We start from the raw sequence: 25,663 nt of genomic DNA, 5'->3' as shown, positions 1-25,663 counted from the left end.
GTGCACTGTGTTCAAAAAGCAGTGACTTTCGTGACTGATATTTGGAGAGAAATAATCAGTAAGTCAATTCAGAATGGTTTAGCTCACTGCGGTTTCAAACATTCAGGCCCAATGTCAGAAACAGCCAGGAGTAAAAATGAAAACATTTCACTACTTCAAGTTAGAAACTATGAAGAGTTTGAAGGTATCTACAAACATCTTGAATGTTACAATGAAGATGCAGATTTGGAAGATGCAATCGAAAGCATTGTATAAAGGCAGTCCATTATCTGCACTGTGTCTGCACGGATTTTGTACATTTACAATCAAAAGAATATGATACATTCGAACTCCTCTGTTGATAAGCTTTAGAAACTAAAACAATTTTATAGTACTGCAGTAGTATTGGTAGAACTTTGTTCTGTATTTCATTTAAATACATAATTTGTTATTCAGTTTTTTTAAAAATATACCCCTTTAACTATTTCCATGAATCTTCGGCTAATTAGGACAGCCACCTAATTGGGCCAAAATGTACTGGTTTGGACGTGTCTCAATTAACCGGAATCCACTGTATTTTTTGGAAATTTAAAAACAGTCAAAAACTCCGTTATAACTTATTTTTAATACTTCACGATTATAGTGACCTTTGACTATTTTTATTACAATTTTATTTCACTAAAGTGCTCACTGCATATTTCTCACTTTGCTGCATCTGAAATTTTCATTTAGGCATATGCTTCACTTATCCAATTTCTATTATTTCTTTTCTTATCAACTAGCATTAGCTGAGAGAACAGTCACTAAGCATTACAAAATCCTATTCTTCTCACTCCCCTCAAGAATTCTCAAATGCCCATTATAGGTAATAATTGTAAATAGTGGAACTTTACACTATTATTTTTGACCAATTACATTGGCAAACGTCATAAAGGATGGTTCAAGATTTCCAAAAAGCACGAAACAAAAAAGCTAAATTATTGAAACAAGGATTTTACAGTAAACATACTATCCGGTTAAAAGAACCATAGGATTAAGCTGTTATGTATTTTGTGCATAGCCATCCATTATTGAAAGTTGAGAGCCTTTCAGATGTTTAATCAGAGATTTAATTATTTGTAAATTTTAGATGACTAAACATTTTACTGAAAAACTCCAACCCTGCTAGCTTGCTTTCTATTAATAATAAATCAGCTGATTAAGTATAAAATACAGCGCATAAATAAGACACTGTTTGTAGCATATACTCATTTAAAAGTTATTGAGCACAGCTATAAGTCACAAGCCGGCCAGTAATGTTATCCTACCCAGGCAGTACTGCAGGAAGGAGAAGCATTGGTGTCCCCCTGGTGGTGAAAGAATGCAATGTTACAACACTGATTTCTCCAACAATACACTACTAGATGGTTCAGTACACTTGAGGATTACACATTTGAGAGAAAACTGAAATTAGCCATTTTAAAAGGGGAAATCATTTGTTATGATTGCTTTGCTGAATTCAAGCAACTTTGGACAATGGAAATGGTCACTCCTCATCAGTTTAATTTAATCAGAATAGTTTTGATCCTTTGCTTTTCAGGATAGAATTTTAAAATAAAAATGCCAATCACATATGAAAAATATTGATGTTTGTAGAGGAATGTAATCGCCAAGCAATTTAGCAGAATTGTTTTTCGGGCCATTAAATACATATTTGCAGTGTGATTCTCTTTGAAAGAAACTATGAATGTAATGTTTGCTCAAAGTTAGTTAATTAAATTCAGTCTAGCTGTAACAGGAGTACTCATTAACTGCTACAGACCTGGCAAAAGATGTCTGATTGATTGTAAACTTTCTACAGACCCTGTAAATTCATTGAATTTCCATTGACACCCTAGTAAAATACCTACATGAATTTGGTGACTTTCTGGCACAGAGGCTGTATTTTCCACACACCGTATTAAGAAATACCTTGGTTGTATTACTAGAAATATCCAGGCAACTCCTAAAGACTGCATTTACAGGGTCCATTACTTCATACCCCTTCCTCCGTAACAAATCAATTAAACTTAAATATTCAACATATTTAAAATATGGTTTTCTTCATCACTATTGGCTGCACAATATTTTTGGGTTTGTAGCTAATGTGGATACTAATTAAAACTAATCTGAAACTTGCCATAGGGTGGCAAATATTAATTAAGAACACAGGATTTAAAGGCAAGTTACTGCTGGACAAAATGGCTCACCATAAAAATTTAGACTGGAATCAATCATCCCTCTGCAATCTGAAACTACTTGAATTTTCTAACATCCAATATATGTGGACCATGAACTCTGCATTATATTAACATAACTAAAAGTTAAAGATACAATTGGATGGAAATGGTACAATTCACATTTCTGTTAGCAATTCAGTTTATACTTCAAATTCCATGGTAAAATGCATATTCTGTAAATATGCAAAAAATAGACATTTTTAAAGGATTTAGTATTTTGTTTTTCGAACAAATAGATTGATACTAAAGAAACTGCAGATGTTAGATTTAATGGCAAGAAAAGTACCCATGATAAGTGATCAAATTGCTATAGTATAATTTATCTATTATAATATAGACAAAAGGGCTGCACTTACGGTTGTAAATATTTAGATTTTATATTCATCATAAAGAGATGAATACCAAGAACCTATACGATAATGAGATATTCTGTAATTAAGCTTATCTCTAAGTACTTAAAAATACTGCGTCTCATGTCTCACAGCATTTGTTAATGGACACATGCAGTTTATTCCATAAAGCCTAAATATATTGGATGTCTCAGAAATTTTCAATATCCAAATTTCTCTATGGCTACATAGATTAGTGAATGGTCCCTCTAGTGAAGTGAACAACTAAGATATCTGAGTATATTGTAAAAACATACCAGTTATCTAAGTTTTAGGATGTGTGTGCATAGAGGATCATGGCTTTTGTTTATGAAAATCTATTGTACACATTTAAACCATGATTTTAATCACTAGAATGAGATGTAACTAATCTCTTTGTGAAACAATTAAGAATTTGTCTTTTCAGGTATGATGTGCGCAAATAATAAAATCAAAATATCTTCATAAATATACTTCCAAAAGTAAATCTTTCTGCTTGAATTTCTTCCACAGTGCCTTTCCTGTTGCAGATTTTATTGAATGTGGACCACAATCTATAAACCAATTGAAAAGCACTCCTTTCACTTCAAGTTTTGCAAGTACAATCAAGGCAAACTAACTGCGCATTTAAAAATAAAAACATAAATGTTGCATGAAATTTCTGGAAATGCTCATAACAGAGAATCTCACCTGGTTCCTCAACATCACCTCTTTAGTCAAGAAGGCACAGCAGCATCTCCACTTCCTGAGAAGACTGAGGCGGGAGGGGCTTCCCCCCTCAATTCTAACCAATGTCCTGACCAGCTGCATCACTGCCTGGTACAGGAACTGCACGGCACTTGACTGCAATTGAGAACGTCCAGACCAGCTGCATCACTGCCTGGTCCAGGAACTGCACGGCACTTGACTGCAAGACCTACAAAGAGCTGCAAGGGCTCCTGAGAGGACTATGGGGGGGGGTTCTCTTTTACTAGAGATATTCATTAGGAGTGCTGCATACACTGGGCCCTTAGCATTGTCATGAAATCCTCCCATCCATCTCAACTTCTTTGACCCCCTATCATCAGGCTGGAGGTATTGTAGCATTAGGAAGAGGACTGTTAGGATGAGAACCAGCTTCTCCCCCCGCCACTACCCAATATGAAGCACCAATTAGTTATACTGTTTACCTTTTAAACTTGTATTATAAATGCACATCATCTTAATTATCAATCTTCTGGAAAATATTTTACATTTATTTGTGGCAATATTACTTTGTGTTGTGTACTAGTTATAAGTACTGTGTTAAGCACCTTGATCCAAAGGAACACTGTTTCATTTGGTGGTATACATAACTATATGGTTTCTGATGTAGATTATATACTTCGTTTTTAAAATGACTCAGTATTTTGCTATTTGACTACCAAGTACTTAGTCTATTTAATTGATTAACAAATTAAAACTATCTCTGCAGTAGGAAGTACCTATCGGTTATCAATAACTACTGCTCTTTTGGTCAAAGCTATTGATAAAGGCTGAATATAGCAAATGGAGCATGTCAGCTTAAAAATGAGGACTAAGTGAACATTTCAGTAAGAGAAAACAAGATGTAGAAAGGGTATCCAGATAAATTCTCAGTCCTTCAAATTTTCTCCCAAAGTTCATTTGCACCTACAACTGAATCATGCAGTGAACTTTCAAAATGAGACTGTGAACTGTGATCATACAGCCTGGATTACAAAACTATGGCAATTTTCTATAAATCATGATGGCTTTAAAATAAATGCTAATTTATGTACTTTATGCACACAAACTCTTAGCTTTACAAGTATTATTCCATATACCCTTAAGTCATGTGATTTTTTAAAAACAAAATAAATACTTTATTTTCCAACATAAATTGCAAAGGATGTTCAGACATCATGGTAATAAAACGCTTACATACCTCATTCTGTTCCTCATGCTCCAATAAAGCTTGCAGGAAAGCTCGGCGCTCATGACTTGAAGATTTTTGATCAAACATACCAGCTTGGATAACCTTTTGGTCCACATTAAGCTTGTATTTGGCAGCAGCGAGAATCTTTTCTTCCACACTGTTGACTGTGCACAGGCGCAAGACTCGAACTTCATTCTGCTGTCCAATACGATGTGCTCTATCTTGGGCTTGTAAATCCTAGGAGATGCACAAGAATAAATACACAAATTCTCAGCAAAAGATGGATGAAATAGCTTTAATCAGAAAGTCTCCAACTAACTTGCAGTTTATTTATATGGTGCAAAGTTCAAGTTATGTAATTTTTCTCATTTTGTAGCCATTTATCTCAAAATGAAAGGATAAGATAATTTTTTTTCACTTTATCAGCAAAATAAAATTTTGGTCAGGCCACAAATGGAGAGTATTGTGATCATTTCAGGTCAGCCCATTACAAGGACATGGAAGCTTTGGGCTAAGGAAGTTACCTGGATTAAAGGGCATGAGCTTCAAGGAGAGATTGGACCAACTTAGGCTGTTCTCTATGTAGTGTCAAAGGCTGGATGGGGAAGAGACCTGATAGAAATTTATAAAATTTTGAGAAGCATCAACAGGATAGACAGATAGAACCTTTCTCCCAGGACAGAAATATCAAATATTAACTAGGATGCCATCAAGGCAAGAGGGAGATGTTTAAGAAAGATAAGCGAGGCAAGTTTTTCCTTTTTGATACAGAGTGGCAGGTGTTGAAATGGGCTGGCAGGGTACTGGTTGATGCAGACACGATAGATACCTGAATATGTAGGGAATTGAAGCATATGGATAATGTGCAGTCAGAAAAGATCTAGTTTAACTGTCGGCTAACTATTACTTGGATTGCACTACCTGTATGTATAACCTATATTTTCATTTATATTTATCATTATTATTGTTATGAGCAGAGAGACAACATCTGCCAGAAGTAAATTCCTTGTATGTGCACAGGTACTTGGCGATTAAAGTCTGATTCTGATTCTGATGTTCCACACAGACATCATGAGCCAAAGGGCCTAATCCTGTGCTATACTGGTTTATGTTCAATGCTACACAAGAAACGGCCAAGTACAAAAAAAACTTTACTTCTGTATGTTGTAGCAGAAGTTGAGAGAATCTCACTGTTGAAGACTGACAGATGAAACAGAAATTGGATTTATAGATGCTTTAGGATTTTTTCACCAAAATAAATCTCATACCTGATGTGGATTCCAATCACTGTCAAAAATGATAACAGTATCAGCTGCTTGAAGATTCAAACCAAGGCCGCCAGCACGTGTACTCAGCAAGAATATAAAATATTTTGAGTTTTCTTCATTGAACATTTTCAACAAAGCACCACGGTCCTCTGCTTTAGTTGTTCCTGTGTATGGATAAAAGGTCCTGAGCTCAATAGCAAAATATAGGTATTTCCATTTCAAATCCACAGATCCTAAAGTGTGCAAGTGTTCAGATGGCATATGGTTGCCATTCATTAGTCAGGAGACTGAGCTCAAGAGCCATGAGATAATTTAGCAGCTCTATAAAACTCTGGTCATAGGAACAATGTGTAAGTGTTAGAGAGCGTGCAGAGGAGATTTATCAGGATGGTGCCTAGATTAGGGAACACGCTATAAGGAAAACTAATTGAGTGAGCTAGGGCATTTCTCTTTGACAAAAACAGGATGAGAGGTGACTTCATAGAGATGTAAAAGATTATGAGTGGCACAGACAAAGTGGACAGCCGGCACCTTTTCCCCAGGGTAGCACTGGCCAATACCAGACAAATTCTGATTAAAGGGAATGTAAAAACGTTTAGGGGAGATGTCAAAGATAGTTTTTGTAGGTGTCTGGAACACACCACTAGGGGTGTCAGTAGTGGCTGATACAATAGGGATATTAAGAGACTCTTAATCACAGAGCTGCAAGACAAAGAAAGGGTTATCGGTTGTAATGGGAAGTCATTACAATTAGATGCAGGAACACAATGGGAATTCACAATTGTGTATCCACACAAATTGCTTTTAATAAGAAATAAAACTCAAGCCAAGGGTGGTTCAAAGTACATTCATGAATGTTGTTCCCACTTCCAATGTTAAACCCATCCCATTACATGAAATTTCTCATTTTCCACAGAAGAGAAATCTACAACTACACCTGTTAAGTTTCTATTTTCAACAAAGAGCCCTGCTTTAAACCAGGTATCCAAGGGCGCTATTAAGCCCTGAATGGATGGTAAATGTTTCACTACAAATTTTAAAAAAACAAATACAGTCAGCCTTCATTATCTGTAGGTTCCACATGCACGAATTCAACCAACTGCGGATCAGGTAAACCCGTAAGTTCTCTCTCCAGCACTTGTTGTTTGAGCACTGTTCGCCCCGTGTCTCGTGTACAGACTTTTTTCTTGTAATTATTCCCTAAACAATACAGTATAACAACTATTTACATAATATATACATTGTATTAGGTACTATAAGTACATCTAGAGATGATTTAAAGTATATGGGAGGATGTGGAAGGTTATATGCAAATACTACGCCATTTTATATAAGAGACTTGAGCATCCATGTTTTTTTGGTATCCGTGAGGGGTCTTGGAACCAATTCCCCACGGATAAGGAGGGCCGACTGTGATCAGTTTGGGCAGGATATGTTAAAGTCAAAGTATACATGTCACCATGATATTGAGTTCCTTCAGGGCATTTTCAGGAAAATGAAGAAACACAATAGAATTTATCAAATCTACACATAAACAAGAATGACATACAATGTGTAAAAGAAGATAAATTGTACAAACAAAAAATAAATAACACTGAGGAAGTGAGTTGGTAGGTTGGGGAATCAGGTTAGGTTCAGAGTTGCACTTGGCAAAGTTATCCATGCCGGTTCAGGAACCTGATGGTTGTAAGGTAATAACTGTTACCAAACCTGGTGGTGTGGGATCCAAATACTGCCGTATCTCCTGCCTGAAGGTAGTTTTGAGCAGAGAGCATGGGGTGGGTGCGCGGGGGGGGGGGGGTCCTTGATAATGGATGTTGCTTTCCTGTGGCAGCATTCCATGTAAATAAGCTCAATGATGTCCTGTGATGGACTAGGCCATATCCACCAATTTCTGTTGATTTTTCATTCCTAGGCATTGGTGTTTCCACACCAGGCAAAGATGCAATCTGTTAGAATACACACCACCATGCAGCTACAAGTCTGTCAAAGTTGTAGGTGACATATTAAATCTATGTCATGCTGCTGTTGACTGACTAAAGCTCAAGTGTTCAGCACAATCATCCCCCCAGTTCTCATCAACATGCTCCTAAACCTGGGCCTCTGAAACTCCCTCTGTAACTGACTCCTCGACTTCCTCACTGGGAGACCACAATCTGTGGAGATTGGAAATAATATCCTCCTTCCCCCAATGAAAAGCAAGACTAGCACACCTCAAATGCCATCTGTAACCACAATTATTATTGGCAGAATTTCAGATGGTGTAAAGGAGGAATACAGGAGCGAGATAGATTAGCTGGTCAAGTGGTGTCGCAGCAACAACCTTGCACTCAGCATCAGTAAGATCAAGGAATTGATCAGGAAGTGGAAGTTGAGGTAACACCCACCAGTCCTCTTCAAGGGATCAGAAGTGGAAAGAGTGAGCAGTTTCAGGTTCCTGGGTGTCAATATCTCTGAGGATCTATCCTGGGCTAACAATTACAACAGCTAGTTTTCATTAGGAGATTGAGAATTGATATGTCACTAAAGACATTTGCAAACTTCTACTAATGTACTATGGAGAGCATTCTAACTGGTTGCATCACTGTCTGGTATGGAGGGGTCACTGCACAGCATTGCAAAAAGCTGCAGAAATGAGTAAACTCAGCCATCTCCATGATCGGCACTACCCTCCCCAGCAATGAAGACACCTTCAAAAGGCAACGCCTCAAAAAGGTGGCATCCATCATTAAGGACCACCCCTTCAGGACATGATTTCTTCTCATCAAAGAACTGGTGCAGGAGCCTGAAAATACACAGTCAAAGTTTCAGTAAAAACTTCTTCCCCATCCGCCCTCCGCCTTCAGATTTCTTAATGGACAATGAACCCATGAACATTACTTCACTATTTTTTCCCCACTTTCTGCACCAAATTATTTATTTTTTTATAGATACTTACTACAATTCATAGTTTTTATTATATATTGCAATGAACTGCTACTGCAAAACAACAAATTTCATGACATAGAACATAGAATAGTACAGCACAATACAGGACCTTCAGCCTACAATGCTTTGCCGACCCTTAAACCCTGCCTCCCATATATCCCCCCCACTCTAAATTCCTCCATATACCTGTCTAGTAGTCTCTTAAATTTCACCAGTGTATCTACCTCCACCACAGACTCGGGCAGTGCATTCCATGCACCAACCACTCTGAGTAAAAAACCTTTCTCTAATATCCCCCTTGAACTTCCCACCCCTTACCTTAAAGCCATGTCCTCTTGTATTGAGCAGTTGTGCCCTGGGGAAGAGGTGCTGGCTGTCCACTCTATCTATTACTCTTAATATCTTGTATATCTCTATCATGTCTCCTCTCATCCTCCTTCTCTCCAGAGAGTAAAGCCCTAGCTCCCATCTATGATTATAATGCATACTCTCTAAACCAGGCAGCATCCTGGTAAATCTCTTCTGTACCCTTTCCAATGCTTCCACATCCTTCCTATACTGAGGCAACCAGAACTGGACACAGTACTCCAAATGTGGCCTAACTAGAGTTTTATAGAGCTGCATCATTACCTCACAACTCAAACTTTATCCCTCGACTTATGAAAGCTAACACCCCATAACCTTTCCTAACTATCCTATATATCCATGAGGCAACTTTCAAGGATCTGTGGACATGTACCCCCAGATCCCCCTGCTCCTCCACACTACCAAGTATCCTTGTCCTTCCAAAGTGTACCACCTCACACTTCTCCAGGTTGAACTCTATCTGCCACTTCCGCATCCTATCAATGTCTCTCTGCAATCTTAGACAATCCTCTACACTATCCACACCACCACCAACCTTCGAGTCATCTGCAAACTTGCCAATCCACCCTTCTACCCCCACATCCAGGTTGTTAATAAAAATCACGAAAAGTAGGGGTCCCAGAAGCGACACTTGTGGGACACCACTAGTCACAACCCTCCAATCCGAATGTACTCCCTCCACCACGACCCCCTGCTTTCTGCAGGCAAGCCAATTCTGAATCCACCTGGTCAAACTGCCCTGGATCCCATGCCTTCTGACTTTATGAATAAGTCTACTGTGTGGAACCTTATCAAATGCCTTACTAAAATCCACATAGATCACATCCACAGCACTACCCTCAGCTATGTGCCTGGTCACCTCCTCAAAGAGCTCTATCAGGCTTGTTAGACATGATCTGCCCTTCACAAAGCCATGCTGACTGTCCCTGATCAGACCACGATTCTTTAAATGCCCATAGATCCTATCTTTAAGAATCTTTTCCAATAGCCTTCCCACCACAGATGCAAGGCTCACTGGTCTGTAATTACCTGGACTATCCCTGCTACCTTTTCTGAACAAGGGGACAACATTCTCCTCCCTCCGATCCTCTGATACCATTCCCGTAGACAAAGAGGACATAAAGATCCTAGCCAGAGGCTCAGCAATCTCTTCCCTCACCTCGTGAAGCAGCCTGGGGAGTATTCCGTCAGGCCCCGGGGACTTATCTGTCCTAATATATTTTAACAACTCCAACACCTCCTCTCCCTTAATATCAACATGCTTCAGAACTTCAACCTCACTCATATTGTCCTCACCATCATCAAGTTCCCTCTCATTGGTGAATACCAAAGAGAAGTATTCATTGAGGACCTCACTCACTTCCACAACCTCCAGGCACATCTTCCCACCTTTACCTCTAATCGGTCCTACCTTCACTCCTGTCATTCTTTTGTTCTTCACATAATTGAAGAATGCCTCGGGGTTTTCCTTTACCCTACTCGCCAAGACCTTCTCATGCCCCCTTCTTGCTCTCCTCAGCCCCTTCTTAAGCTCCTTTCTTGCTACCCTATATTCCTAAATAGCCCCATTTGATCCTTTCTTCCTAAACCTCATGACTAGATTTTTCTACCTCACTTGTCACCCATGGTTCCTTCACCCTACCATTCTTTATCTTCCTCACCGGGACCAATTTATCCCTAACATCCTGCAAGAGATCCCTAAACATCGACTAAATGTCCACAGTACGCTGCCCTGCAAAAACATCATCCCAATTCACACCCGCAAGTTCTAGCCTTATAGCCTCATAATTTGCCCTTCCCCATCAAAAATTTTCCTGTCCTCTCTGATTCTATCCTTTTCCATGATAATGCTAAAGGCCAGGGAGCGGTGGTCACAGTCCCCCAGATGCTTACCCACTGAGAGATCTGTGACCTGACCTGGTTTGTTACCTAATACTAGATCCAGTATGACATTCCCCCTTCTCAGCCTGTGAACATACTGTGACAGGAATCCATCCTGGACACACTTAAACTCTGCCCCATCAAAACCACTGGAACTAATCAGGTGCCAATCAATATTAGGGAAGCTAATATAACAACCCTGTTATTTTTGCACCTTTACAAAATCTGCCTCCCAATTTGCTCCTCGGTACCTCTGCTGCTACCAGAGGGCTGGTATACTCCCAGTAGAATAACTGCTCCCGTCCTGTTCCTGACTTCCACCCATACTGAATCAAAAGAGGATCCTGCTACATTACCCGCCCTTCTGTAGCTGTAATAGTATCCCTGACCAGTAATGCCACCCCTCCTTCCCTTCCCCCCCCATCCCTTTTAAAACACTGAAATTCAGGAATATTGATCATCCATTCCTGCCCTGGTGCCAGCCAGGTCTCCGTAATGGCCACTACCTCATAATTCCATGTTATGTATTCTAGCTCTCAGTTCATCACCTTTGTTCCTGATGCTTCTTGCATTGAAGTACACACACTTTAGCCCCTCTACCTTACTACCTTTACACCCTTTATTCTGCTTCAATGACATATGCAGGTGATATTAAAACTGATTCTAAAAGTAGAGGCACTGTCATGCCTTCTTTGCAATGGTCCCAGGACAGATCCTTTGATATGATAAAGCCAACGAATTTTAAAGTTACAGACCCTCTCCTCTTCCAATCCCTTAATGATGACCTCTGGCTACTTCCTCCTGTGATTAATAATCAGATCTTTTGTTTTGCTGATGTTTAGAGAGAGTTATTGCCGTACCACCATTCAACTAACTTTCCCTCCTACATGCCAATTTGTCACCACCTTTGATTCGTCCAACAACAGCAATGTAGTCAGCAAACTTAAATATGGCATTGGAGCTGTACTCAACCATACCGTCACAAGTATAAAGTAAGTAGAACAGAGACTAAGCGCACAGCCTTGTGGTGCATCTATGCTGAGTAACTGGGGAGATGTTGTTGCCAGTCTGTACTAACTGGGCTCTGCAGGTGAGGTAACCGAGGATCAGTTGCATGCAGGGAGTGGGGTATTGAGGCCCAGGTCTTGGAGCTTATTGACAAATTTAGAGGATGATAATGTTGAATGCTAAGCTGATTAATAAAGATCATCCTCATGCAAGCATCGTAGTTGTCCAGATGTTCCAAAGTTGAAGTAAAGGGCCAATGAAATGGCATCTGCTGTTTACCTGTTGTGAAAGTAGGCAAATTGGAGTTGATCCAGGTCACTGCTCATGACCAACCTCTCAAAGCACTTTACCAGTGCTCCTGGATGATACTTATTGAAACGTGTTAGGAAAATATTAGATTTTAATCTGATATTTATAAAAGAATACTCTCCAAATGGAAGCATTAATTGAAGGAATATATGGGAAGTTCTAATATTCAGTATCAGATTTTCAAAAACTACTTAACTATGCCAATACACATGATACCACTAACAACTGAGGAAGCAATTTGCATCCCCATACAACATTAAGACTATTGTATACCACTTCCTACTGAAATAGCTCCACAAATTCCTATTTACAGCATTTTACAATGGCTTTAATCAGAACAGCAAGAATATTTTGGTAATTACACCCAAGTTCCCAAATGCTAACATACCATCAAGTCGCAAATACAAAAAATTTCTGAATGCAAAGTAGTCTTCCATAATAGTCATCAATGAGGTCATCTGGCAGAATAGCAGTACCCTGTGATTTGTAACTCGTAGTTTTGGCAAAATGCGGTCCAGTAATTCAAATTTTCCTGAAGCGCGATATAGATCAGGACTAGAAAAAGTAATTGCATAGTTAGATAAGTAGCATGTTTTGAATGTCCGTTCTAAAATTAATCAACTAAATGCATACTGTATCAAACATTACACTAGAGGAACAAGATATAATTACTGCAAGTCAATAAACTACCATAAATTGAAATTGTCATGATTAAATATTCCAACTGCAAATTATCAGGGACAAGTTATAATCTTGCTTTCATTCTGACACAATTCTCAGTTAAGGCAATTTTAAGACTAAAACTAGTTTCCTCAATTATTACATGATGCAAGGAAACTGTATAGCCATCTGTTCAAGATAGAAATAAAGATCATTGAAAGGATCATATTTTCTACAGTTTAGCTTAATTCACTAACCTTGTTAAATGCTACAATAAAAAATGAAAATAGTCTCGATTAAAATGCACTAAGTTTGCCAGCTTGAATTTAACTTGCAAAACCTGAAATTCCAACATTAGTTTCAAAAGCTGAGTAGTAGGTTTTACTACTCACCCAGTAATGAGTCCTCCATTATAACCTAGGTGTTCAGCAAAAGATTCCTACAACAGCAAGACAGAATTAGTTACTAGACTATGCAATTAAGAATTATACAATTCACACATATTGAGTACCTACGGGAAAGAGTTGGGGGTGGGAGAGTGATCTTTCACTAAAGTGTCAGAACAAATTATAATTTGGCTATATCCAATTCATTTCCAATTTACAGTATTTAGCAGATAAACATTCCCAAATACAAATTTCCACCTATGCATATGCTATACAAACTGCAAGTCAATGCTTAATGCCCATAACCCCCTTTAAATCAAAAAGATTATACTGGCACTTAACAGAGTATTTGAAGATCAAAATTTCAGACCAGGCAAAATGGCTCACGGTCTAAATGGCATCAGTAATCCCCGTCCACCCAGAAGCTTCTGAAACCTAGACTACTTACAGCAGAACAAGTCAAGACACTGAGAAAATTATCATCAATACTTTCTTTGCAAAATCCACCCAACTCTTTAGAAGGCTAAGAAAGACAACATCAATGACCCTCCTGGTCCAACACCCCAGTATTGAAGTTTAAGTTTCAGTCAGTTGACCAAATTGAGTAGGCCAACTTGTTTGCTTGACAGGCAACAGGTGTCTGAAAAATGACTTGCTATTCTTCGCAAAAAGAAAAAATAAATAAAGATTTGTTGAAAGCTTCCTTGAGGGAATTATTTCCTCTGACTCAGAGAAACCTTTGACCTATGATTGTTCAAATTAAAGTATTGCAGACCAACAGGTCAAAATGTTACAAGCACATAACACTCATGTAGGCAGAGGAAGGAACCAATTACACTCTTCCACCACCCCCCCCACAACTGTCTTATCAGCTGCCACTTCTCATCCATCCAAGAAAAATTCAATGCAATCATGAACTTACCTCTATATGTTGAAACATGAAGGGATGATTGCATATTTTTCTCAGCTGCATGATGGTATTCATGAGAGTTTTAGCACCACCTTTGCCCTGTAGGGAAACACAAGAATTAAAAGAAAAATAAATTGCTACTGTTTCTATAAACTTAAAGCATACATGCATATATTTCACAGGTAATATTATTTGACAAACACATTTATTTCACTCAGTATTAATTTGAAAATGACCAGGCTAACTTTGTCCATATAGAAGTAACAGTTATAGTGACTTATGTTTTGATAGCACAATAGAAGAGTACATGTAAAGGAACAAATATGCAATCAGCTTGTCACTTTATCCATGTAGAAGTAGATAGCAAGAATCAATCTGTAGAATTAACTATAAGATAATTGTTTGCACACTTTAACTTGAAATCTAAATAGATGTTACAGCCACACAGAAAATGACTGAGTACATCTTTTTCTCCTTTTCAGTCAGAAAGCAACTAGAAAGTTAGAACACTCTTGTAATCAATAATATATGTACTATAATATATATTTGGACTATAGTATATAATGGTATATAATTTAACAAGGTTGCTCTTTCTTTGATCAATCTCATTAAATTATTTGTTACACTAGCAAGCAGCATCTCTACCTTGATGGTGAATCTGTATTTGACATACATACTTTAAGGCAAGAGCTTAGATGTGAATACAAGAGGAACGATAACTTGGTCAGAGTGTTAATAACAGTGGGTAGTCTTGAGATGCAATGATACTAAGCAGCTGGTAAATTGTGCAGGTAAAATTTAGTTTAATTCCAAAAGGCAACACCTCGCACTTATTCAAATTAAACTCCATTTGCAATTCCTTGGCCCACATTCAAGGATTGCTGTAATTTTTAGTAACCTCCTTTATTGTCCATTATACCACCCATTTTAGGCGTCATCTACAAACTTACTAACAATGTCTACTGCATTCTAATCCAAATCGTTGATACAGACAACAAACAACAGGGCTCATGACTGTCCATTGGCACATCACTAGTCAATGGGCCTCCAGTCCGAGAAACAACCTTCTACCATCACCTCTGCTTTCTAAAGTCAATTCAATTGCGTATCCAATTAGCCATCTCTCCCTGGATTCCATGTGATCTAACCATTCAGAGCAGTCTACTATGTGGAACTTAGAAGTTCTTACTGACGTCCATATAAATCATGTCAAGAGTCCCACCCTCATCAACTTCCTTGGTCACCTCAAAAAAAAAGCTAAGCCAAATTTGTAGGACACACAAAACAATACTGACTACCTCATTCAACAATTGCAAAACATAAGCATTTAAAAATGTGTGTTATTTACAGCTTAAAACAAACTAGCCCCTACCTTTTTATCTTTCTCAGAACCATCTGTTAGAAGAATACCTTTAGCTTGCATGTGACGATATAGAACCTTCTGCAGCGAGGACATGTCACATTTGATGACATACTCAACCTAGAATTAAATTCAAATTGTTACAAGCAAATGAAATCTCATTTACTGAAAAAATCAGCAATCTAGGAACAATTCTAAACCTATCTGGAATCAGTATACTTCTTAATTTTTTTTTGTGATACGGGCATCGCTAGCCAGGATTTATTGCTCAGCCCAATTTGCTATTGAGAATGCAATTATGAGCTTTCTTTTGCAGTTCTGTTTGGAACATCCAGAGATTAAGGCTCAGTATCAATGAAGATCTGGCAAAATGTTTCCAAGTAAGGCTGCAGAGAGACTTCAGCAGGAATCCACACAGTGGTAATCTGATGCAGCTGCTGCCTTTGTCCTTCTTGGTGGTAGACATTGTGGGTTTCAAAGGTGCTACTAAAATAATCTGGACAATTGAGTGCAGTGCACTTCATAGATGGTCCACATTGCAACATATGCAGTGGTGGGGGTGGAGAATAGAGGCTGTGCCAATCAAATAAGCTGTTGTTTGAAGCTGATGAACCTCGAGGAATATCTTTCTAAGCTTCTAAAGAAACTATTAGAACCTTTTCTGGCAACTGGGATTCCACTTCTTTTTTCAGTCTTCGCAGAAGGAAAGGACGCAGCACTTTGTGAAGACGACGAATGATCAAGATTGTTTCCTCTTCATTTAGATCTACCTGCAGATATAAAAACAATGAATAGGAATTTGGCTTACTTGTCCTCCTTGCACAGTATGACATATGTAAAATAACTTCACTTTTCCCAATGAGGAAAATGTAGACACAACCTAACTGAGTGATGCTACAATCATTCTATCACGTTAGATTTGTATAGAAAAAGAAAAGAGAAGAAATAACCATGCCTAACATGTGTTTACATTTTGTAAACACACCTTTTCTTGTTAATAGTACACTCCATTCAAATATTATAATTTTTCTCAAAAATGTTCTTATCTCAATACTTCATCTTAATTCTGTAAGAATCCAAATCCAATTCCAGATCCTAGCTACCCTATCTCAGCTGGGTGCAGAAGACACGTAATGTATAAAGTCTGCCATTTCTGATGGCTAATCTTTTGTGAAAATAGGCATTAACAGCTTTAATTTTTGCACATTCCAAACTTCATCAAATCTCCTAACCCAGAGAGGTTTCAAGGTGACCTAAAAAGATTGAATAAGTGGGGAAAACATGGTAAAAGCATCATGATGCAGACAAATATGAAGTTATCCACAGCAGGAAAAAGACTTTTTTTTTTAAAAAAAAGATGAGGCAGACTACTAGCAGAGAGGATATTTTCATTGGTGGGGGTAACCTGGATGAGGAATCACAATCTCACAAGACATGCAAAGTCATAATGAAGGAATGTTTCCTCACCTGGAGGAACTCAGAGGCCAAGTTGCTGAGTATATTTAAGATAACATTACCAGTTGCAAAACAGCATTAAAGAAAGATGGGGGAAAAATACAGGACCATTGTATAGAGATGTGATTTTACTAAATGGAAAAAAAGACTTAGAAGGTTCAATGGCTTAATCCTGCTCCTATCTATATTTTATTTAGACTTTTATATGGTTATTAGAATCAAGTTTTCTGTATCTACAAAAATGCAGTTAATAGACAATAGGTGCAGAAGTAGACCATTCGGCCCCTAGAGTCTGCACCGCCATTCTGAGATCATGGCTGATCATTCACTGTCAATACCCAAGTCCCTGCCTTGTCCCCATATCCCTTGATTCCCCTATCCATCAGATATCTATCTAGCTCCTTCTTGAAAGCATCCAGAGAATTGGCCTCCACCGTCTTCCAAGGCAGTGCATTCCACACCTCCACAACTCTCTGGGAGAAGAAGCTCTTCCTCAACTCAGTTTTAAATAACTGACCTCTTATTCTCAATCCATGCCCTCTGGTACTGGACTCTCCCAACATCTGGAACATATTTCCTGCCTCAATCCTATCAAATCCTTTAATTATGTTAAACGTTTCAATCAGATCCCCTCTCAATCTCCTCAATTCCAGCGTGTACAAACCCAATCTCTCCAATCTTTCTGCGTAAGACAGCCTTGCCATCCCAGAAATCAACCTAGTGAATCTACGCTGCACTTCCTCAATTGCCAGAATGTCCTTCCTTAAACCTGGAGACCAAAACTGTACACAATATTCCAGGTGTGGTCTCACCAGGGCCTTGTACAAATGCAAAAGGACATCCTTGCTCTTGTACTCAATTCCCCTTGTAATAAAGGCCAACATTCCATTTGCCCTCTTCACTGCCTGTTGCACTTGCTCATTCACCTTCATTGACTGATGAACTAGGACTCCTAGGTCTCTTTGCACTTCTCCCTTACCTAACTCTACACCGTTCAGACAATACTCTGCCCTCTTGTTCCTGCTTCCAAAGTGGATAACTTCACATTTATTCACATTGAATGACATCTGCCAAGTATCTGCCCACTCACCCAGCCTCTCCAAGTCTCCCTGCATTCTCTTAACGTCCTCTTCGCATGCCACCCAGTTCAGTATCGTCAGCAAACTTGCTGATATAGTTTTCAATGCCGTCATCTAAATCGTTGACATGAATCGTAAAGAGCTGTGGTCCCAATACAGAGCCCTGTGGTACCCCACTGGTCACCTCCAGCCAGTCCGAGAAACACCCATTCACTGCTACCCTTTGCTTTCTATCTGCCAACCAGTTTCCTATCCATGTTGAAACCCTGCCCCCAATGCCATGAGCTCTGATTTTACTCACCAATCTCCTATGTGGCACCTTATCGAATGCCTTCTGAAAATCTAGGTACACAACATCCACTGGCTTACCCTCGTCTAACATCCTTGTTACACCCTCAAAAAACTCCAACAGATTAGTCAAGCATGATTTGCCCTTGGTAAATCCATGCTGGCTCGGCCTAATCCTATTGCTGCCATCAAGATGTGCCACTATTTCGTCCTTAATAATGGACTCAAGCATCTTCCCCACGACTGATGTTAGGCTAACAGGGTGATAGTTCTCCGTTTTCTCCTTCCCTCCCTTCTTGAAAAGTGGGATAACATTAGCCACTCTCCAATCTTCAGGAACTGATCCTGAATCTAAGGAACATTGGAAAATGATTACCAATGCATCCGCAATTTCCTAAGCCACCTCTTTTAGAACCCTCCGATGCAGACCATCTGGACCCGGGGATTTATTAGCCTTCAGTCCTACCAGTCTACTCATCACAGTTTCTTTCCTAATGTCAATCTGTCTCAATTCCTCTGATATCTTATGACCCTGGCCCATCCATACATCTGGGAGATTGCTTGTGTCCTCCCTGGTGAAGACAGATCTAAAGTACGCATTAAATTCTGTTGCCATTTCCCTGTTTCCCATAACAATTTCTCCCAATTCATTCTTCAAGGTGCCAACATTGTTCTCAACTATCTTCTTTCTCTTCACATATCTAAAAAAGCTGGTTAAGTTTCAACAAAAGGGAGGTAACAAAAAGCACATTAAAAGAGCTGCCAATATAAATTCCATCTGCCTCCTGTTCAAAAGGATTTTATTCTGTTTGATTTTGTCAAAAATAAAATGACTGCTTGTTACACAAATGCTAATATTTTTATTCCTTTAAAGAAATCAAATAGTTTTCATGTATTAAATTATAGAGAATGTAAAGAGGGTATTATAGATATTTTTATTAAAGCTCTTTTAATGAAGCAAAAATGTCACAAGTGCCCCTTGGGACCATTATTAAACTAAATCTGTGATATACAAGGAGATATTGATTGAGCATGCCAACAAAAGCTTGGTCACATTTTTAAGGAACACCTTAAATGGAAGAAAAACTGAAGGAATTAGTGAAAGAGTTTGAACTTGACAGTTGGCAGCACAGACGTCAAAGAGGCTGAGATTAAACTCAGGGATGAGCAAGGAAAAGTAATTGAAACAATATGGAATTAAAATGGTTATACAATAGGCTTAATAAGGTTATATGGAAAGGGATTGGCAAGAGGTATTTGAAAACAAAAATAATAATATTTTTAAAAACAAAACGTTGCCTAACCAGAAATGAATATAGTTCAGTGAGTATAGCAGTGAAAGAGTTGGACCCAAGGCAAGACTGCAAAACTTCAAAGTTCATTTGCCCGTTTTTACTTATTGCCCATGCATCCCGATTTTAATTTCAGAGTTTGAATTGCAGTCTCAATTTACTGCTAAAGGACCAAAATGGACTCTACCCAGAGAAATAGAGGGAAATCTTTATAAAAAGGTAGAATGAAAGAAACAGGAGCAGATGTAGGTCATAGCTCCACAGGCTTGTTCTGATCAGAATATGGGCTTCAACTCAATTTTCCTGCTTGATCCCAATAATCCTTCCATCCCACATTATCCAAAATCCATAGCAATACACAATGCACCGAAGGAACTTAGCAGGTCAGAAAGCATTTATGGATCGAATGGACAGTCAAGTTTTCAGATCCCAAAATGAAATGTTAACTGCCCACTTCCCTCCTTAGATGCTCTCTGACAACTTTAAATGGAACCGTGAAAAAAAATTAGCATATCTTTACCCGTTCTCCAGTCATGGCAAATGGAGCATTAAACCATTGTTCAAAGGTGCTGCAGCTTTTGAAGATAGTCGGTAAAAGAAAATTTAGAAGTGCCCAGAGTTCAGGAAGTTTGTTTTGCAGAGGTGTCCCAGTCAAGAGGACTCGGCGAGGTGCAACATAATGAGTATTCAGCACTTGGGTCAGCTTACAATGGTGATTTTTCATACGATGACCTTCATCGACAATCATGTATTTCCATCGAAGCTACAATTAGGGAGAATATCTGGTGAATCCAAACACCTATCCCATAAATTCTACAAGCAAATGAACCATTTCTACTGAAATTCTAAAAAATACTAAAGACAATACCACAAATCAGATTCAGATATAGTTTATTGTCATTGAGAAACCTCAAATGCAATGCAGTTAAAAAAATGAGACGACGTTTCCCCAGAATATTAGGAATGAATAGAATTGCAACATTCACTGGTAAAACATTCTAGTTATTCTTATTTCCCCTCTAACAACTGAATCATAAATTATAATTCAAGAAACATTTAATACTTCATTCTGATTTTCTAGCTAGAATCATTTCAAAACTAATTAAGCTTGGATCTTGGCACTTATGTCACTAAGTATACTTACTAAATAGGTTACACTTATTAAATATGATGTGAATTTAGGTTAATTTCTATTAATCTCACAGTCATTTCTACCATCAACCCAAAAATAACAAGACACCCTACTTAGCAATAACAATCAAATTTGGTAAATAAAGTTATTCTGATGGATAAAATGTGTCTTACTTTAGCAAGCACATGTTTGTCCTTAATGATGTATTCATACGTGGTTAAAAGAACATTGAACTTTCCACTGCGCAACTGTGGAATAAATGATCGACGAAGTGCAGGAGTACCCTTGGAATTAATAAAAGCTACATCAGAACTGCAAGCCAACAAATATTTACTAGTATTTCTAGCACAGGCCATTATGTATATATAAATAAAAACAGTGCAAAACTCCATATGCAATTGCATTAAATTTACATTACCTTGCACTAACTATTATAACTTGTACAACAATCGGCACAAATATTTACGCTTCTTAGATAGAATTGTTCAGTTAAATTGTTTCATTATGTTTACTCAGCCCATATTTAGAATTTCTTCCTTATGACCAGGTTCATCTTGTGCATGCTAAAATATTACTATACTGAAGAAATATTAGGTTTAAAGGTCAGACCTAAAAGTGCTTAAACAAGTTCCAGCTTTCCATACTTCAATTAGCTTTAAGTAACAAAGCACATCTTGCGAAATTACCATTATGTTGGAAAAGCTGAAAGAGAAGTGTGCAAAAAAAAAGTTGTGCTGACTTATTCCCATTTTTAATACATTTCTAAGCCTTGACACCTTCTCTTTAATGAAAGAAAAAATGTCAGAAGTTATAATGCAAAATTATTGATAAATGCACATCAAGACAACACAAGGAATGGTTATATTAACATCTATATCTCAACCCAATATACTGTATAACACAATTTTTAAAAAAACTCACCTACTTTGGATATCTAGCCAAAACAATTTTTAACAAGAATCATTCACTGACTGCTGTCTACCCATGGCATGCCAATCTTGCTTCATTGCAGACTGATTGGTGTTAGAAATGTGCATTATTAACATTCAAAACTAATTGCATATTAGCATGCAGCTTTCTTTACTTCCTCTCCAATTATCTCATTTTTATTTGCATCAGCAGAGAGCATTTACAATTCAACTGAAATGCATAATGTACACTACTGAATTAAATTAGAATGTAATTACTAGAAATCCGTTTTGAAAATTAGAAGAAACTCTGCACATTTTCTATATAAAATTAAAAAAAACCAACCTTATAAGAAATTTTCACAACAGATGGGGCCCACTTATCAAACTCATATACCCAGTTGGACAAAGTTCTAAAGAGAATAACAAAAGAGTCAACTTCCAATATATATTTAAATATCACCAAAAGTTTAAGTTAGAAAGCTTTAATTCAATCACCACTTATTCAGTACACTACAAATACATTACAAATATATTATTCTTCTGGCATTTCAAATAAGTAGGTGCTGTCAAGTTATATGTATACCACAATACTGCTTATACTTAGTCCCCAAAGAAATTACAAAATCATCAGATCCTGAAACACATAAAATGCAGCAAGTCAGGCTTGACCAACAAGTACTGATGTTAAAAAAAAGGAAGCTGGATTGCAAAGCGCATGGGGTTTGAATCTGAAATGAAGCAGTTAAATTAAAAATTGCTCAGTGGAAGTGAACAAGAATGCAAATAAAAATACAGAAGTATAAATACAGTTAAGATCAATATTGAAATTAATTTTCTCCTTAGTAAGAGAACTACAACTCAGCCCAAAGACAACCAGCTAAATTTCTCCATAATGCAAAAAGACAAAGCTGGAAATAATTCAGGCACCATCTAGAATGATAAGCAGATTTAATATCTGTCAATGATCTTCCATCACCTCAATTTCACCTACTGCACAACCATCAACGTCAAAATCAGCATGCCCAAAATTTCCATAAGTGGCTCTGAAATGGTTCAGCAATTTATATTTTAGAAAGTAACTTACAATGGTTGTTTTGTGAGAAAGGCACAAGAGCATTCTCAAATTATTCTGTAGAAACTGTTTCAAAACATATAGGCTCTTGCAATGTAGAAATTAGGACAGTGCTTCCACCTAAATTAGGTATTTCCACGAAAGACCGATTTTAAGTATTTAATTATTTCTTGTCTTATTTGCACTCTGTACACAAATATATTTGAAGTTCTTGGGATAATCTTAGAACAGGTCACATATTACTACTATCCAAATACAATAGATCTAGGGTTGAGAGGGTGAACAGCTTTAAGTTCCTTGGCATCCACATCACCGAGGACCTCACGTGGTCTGTACACACCAGGGGTGTGGTGAAAAAGCACAACAGCACCTCTTTCACCTCAGACGGCTGAGGAAGCTTGATATGGGCCCCCAAATCCTAAGAACTTTCTACAGGGGCACAATTGAGAACATGACTGGCTGCACCACTGTCTGGTATGGGAAATGTACCTCCCTTACTCGCAGCTTTCCACAGTGGTGCGGAAAGCCCAACACATCTGTAGTTGTGAACTTCCCATGATTCAGAACATTTACAAAGACAGGTGTGAGGAAAGGACCTAAAGGGTCATTAGGGACCCGAGTCACCCCAACCACAATCTATTCCAGCTGCTACCATCCGGGAAATGGTACTGCAGCATAAAAGCCAGGACCAACAGGCTCCAGGACAGCTTCTTCTACCAGGCCATCAGACTGATTAACTCACACTGATTTGAGTGTATTTCTAGGTTACATTAATTGTTCTATTTATTATAAATTACTATGATTGCACATTTCAGTGGAGACACAATGTAAAAATCTTTACTCCACATGTACGTGAAGAATGTAAGAAATAAAGTCAATTCAAAAAAGTATGCTTTTATTGTATTACTCTGTGTAGGATAATCTAATTTCCCTTATTTTAAATTTTGTGAAAAGTATAAATAAGGTGATTATCAAGGAAGAAAAAAGCTAAAAGTTTTCGTGAGGACATGTGGGCTTGTCCTTGCTTAAGATAATCACTAACTGGCATTTCAGTAGTACAAAACATGAACTGGAATTAGGGATCAGCATGGGACACTGTTCAGGAGTTATGGAACTGGGGAGGCACTAGTTAATACAAATCAGAACTTGTCTTCAATCTAGGACAAGCCTTGCTGCATACGCATACCAGCTTCTGCAGAGAGCCATCACTCAGTGGTAAAGGCAACTGTTTAAAAGTCTGGATTTTCAAAGCCATTTGAATATGTATGTGTTGTCAGCTGAGATGTCTTCCCTCTGTAAATATCTAATTTCACAGAGCCTATTTCCCATACCCAAAAATTTTGAAGCCGGAAGTGTATTTCTTGTTGTCATCTTTGCACTTAAACTGCACAAATCATCACTTGGAAATTCTTCAAGTGAAATTCTTCAAGAGAGTCTGCTTGTTATATTAAATAAAAGCCTCTTAAACCTACAGCTCCAGTCTCTGTGTTCTTTAGTCACACCATCTTCTGCACGAACCTCCTCACCATCAAGGACATCTTTAATAAGCACTGCCTCAATAAGGCAGCATCCATCATTAAGGACTCTCACAATACAAGGACATGCCCTCTTCTCATTGCTACCAGAAGAGAGAAGATACAGCAGACTGAAGACACTCACTCAATGTTTTTGGAACAGCTTCTTCCCCTCTGCCATCAGGTTTCTGAATAGACCATGAACACTACCTCACATTTTCTTCACTACTTAGTTTTAAAAAAAAAAATTCTTATTTTGACTTGTACTAATTTTTTTAAAATACAAAACATATTTTACGACATGTCAGTGATAATAAACGTAATTCTGATTCTCCACCCAGGGTTGGAGTGAACGTCAAATGCATTGAGCTCTTTTCAGTCTTGGACCCAGCAAGCAATAAGGCATATCCTTGCAGCCAGATACAAGACACTCTCAACATCCCTGAAAACAGATCAAAGAAACATATCAACAGACAGGTGGTTATCATGACCTGGAATTCCTCTAGTATATAATACAAATATTATCTGTGATCCTCAACATGAGATAAATTAAGCTACTGAGCCTTGTGCTTATTCTTACTGAACCGTATCATGAAAATGCAAAACAAACTATTATCGTTATTCCTCAACACAAGCCAAGTTACTCAGCTTGTGCTCCTTGCCTACTAAGTAACCACCAACAGCCAGATATGATCATCTCAAAAGTGATAATCTCATTAAGGCCAAATGGACAAAGAAGGGAGGAGATCACAAAATATTAAGAATTACATAACATCATTTTCAATATAGGCACCTTTAACAAAATTTATCTGGTAGGGATTAGACCATGCCTTGAAGCATATCCATAACGTGGTGCCTGAAATAATCAGAATTAACATATGCAGTAAGATCTCCCAGAAGAGGACATTGGTCAAATACCCGGAACAGCACATTAACATTATCAATGCTAAATTCAAATTATTTTGCCATATTCTTGAAGGTAGTTAAGTTATGCAGTTCCATAGATAATAGTAAGTGTAGATGCAGTAGATGCACATACTGATAATACTACAGTAATCTAGGAAATTGAAGGAGATTCTCAGATGTGGGCAGTTATGGTCTTAACCATGATTGTTCTTAGCAAATTTTTTGACAATAGCGATTTGCCATTGCAGTGCCTTTACAAGACGGGTGATCCCATCCGTTATCAATACTCTTCACAGATTGTTTACCTGAAGCCAGTGATACCCAACCAGAACTTGTGATAAGCATCAGCTGCACACATGACCGTCCACCACCTGCTCCCATGGCTTCATGTGACCCTGATTGGAGGGGTTGCTAAGCA

The 25,663-nt window shown here is 38.0% G+C and overlaps 1 protein-coding gene across 4 annotated transcripts in view; it reads right to left on the bottom strand.

Moving 5' to 3' along the window:
• smarca2 (SWI/SNF related, matrix associated, actin dependent regulator of chromatin, subfamily a, member 2) overlaps nt 1–25,663 on the bottom strand; it is a 118,606-nt gene that overhangs the window by 32,891 nt on the left and 60,052 nt on the right. For 3 of the 4 annotated variants that reach the window (XM_059969959.1, XM_059969960.1, XM_059969958.1), the window contains exons 17-27: nt 22,097–22,163; nt 21,016–21,126; nt 20,231–20,473; nt 16,253–16,366; nt 15,609–15,716; nt 14,249–14,335; nt 13,333–13,379; nt 12,669–12,835; nt 5,789–5,952; nt 4,530–4,757; nt 1,287–1,325 (exon numbers count right to left, since the gene is read on the bottom strand). In XM_059969959.1, coding sequence (XP_059825942.1) covers nt 1,287–1,325; nt 4,530–4,757; nt 5,789–5,952; nt 12,669–12,835; nt 13,333–13,379; nt 14,249–14,335; nt 15,609–15,716; nt 16,253–16,366; nt 20,231–20,473; nt 21,016–21,126; nt 22,097–22,163 — 1,375 coding nt within the window. The remainder of the gene's footprint in view (nt 1–1,286; nt 1,326–4,529; nt 4,758–5,788; nt 5,953–12,668; nt 12,836–13,332; nt 13,380–14,248; nt 14,336–15,608; nt 15,717–16,252; nt 16,367–20,230; nt 20,474–21,015; nt 21,127–22,096; nt 22,164–25,663) is intronic. The other variant, XM_059969961.1, reaches the window with a different exon arrangement.

Source organism: Hypanus sabinus, chromosome 5 (genome assembly GCF_030144855.1).
Source record: "Hypanus sabinus isolate sHypSab1 chromosome 5, sHypSab1.hap1, whole genome shotgun sequence".
Taxonomy (NCBI): domain Eukaryota; kingdom Metazoa; phylum Chordata; class Chondrichthyes; order Myliobatiformes; family Dasyatidae; genus Hypanus; species Hypanus sabinus.
Note: the sequence above shows the minus strand (reverse complement) of the source record. Positions and strands in the feature narration are given on the sequence as shown.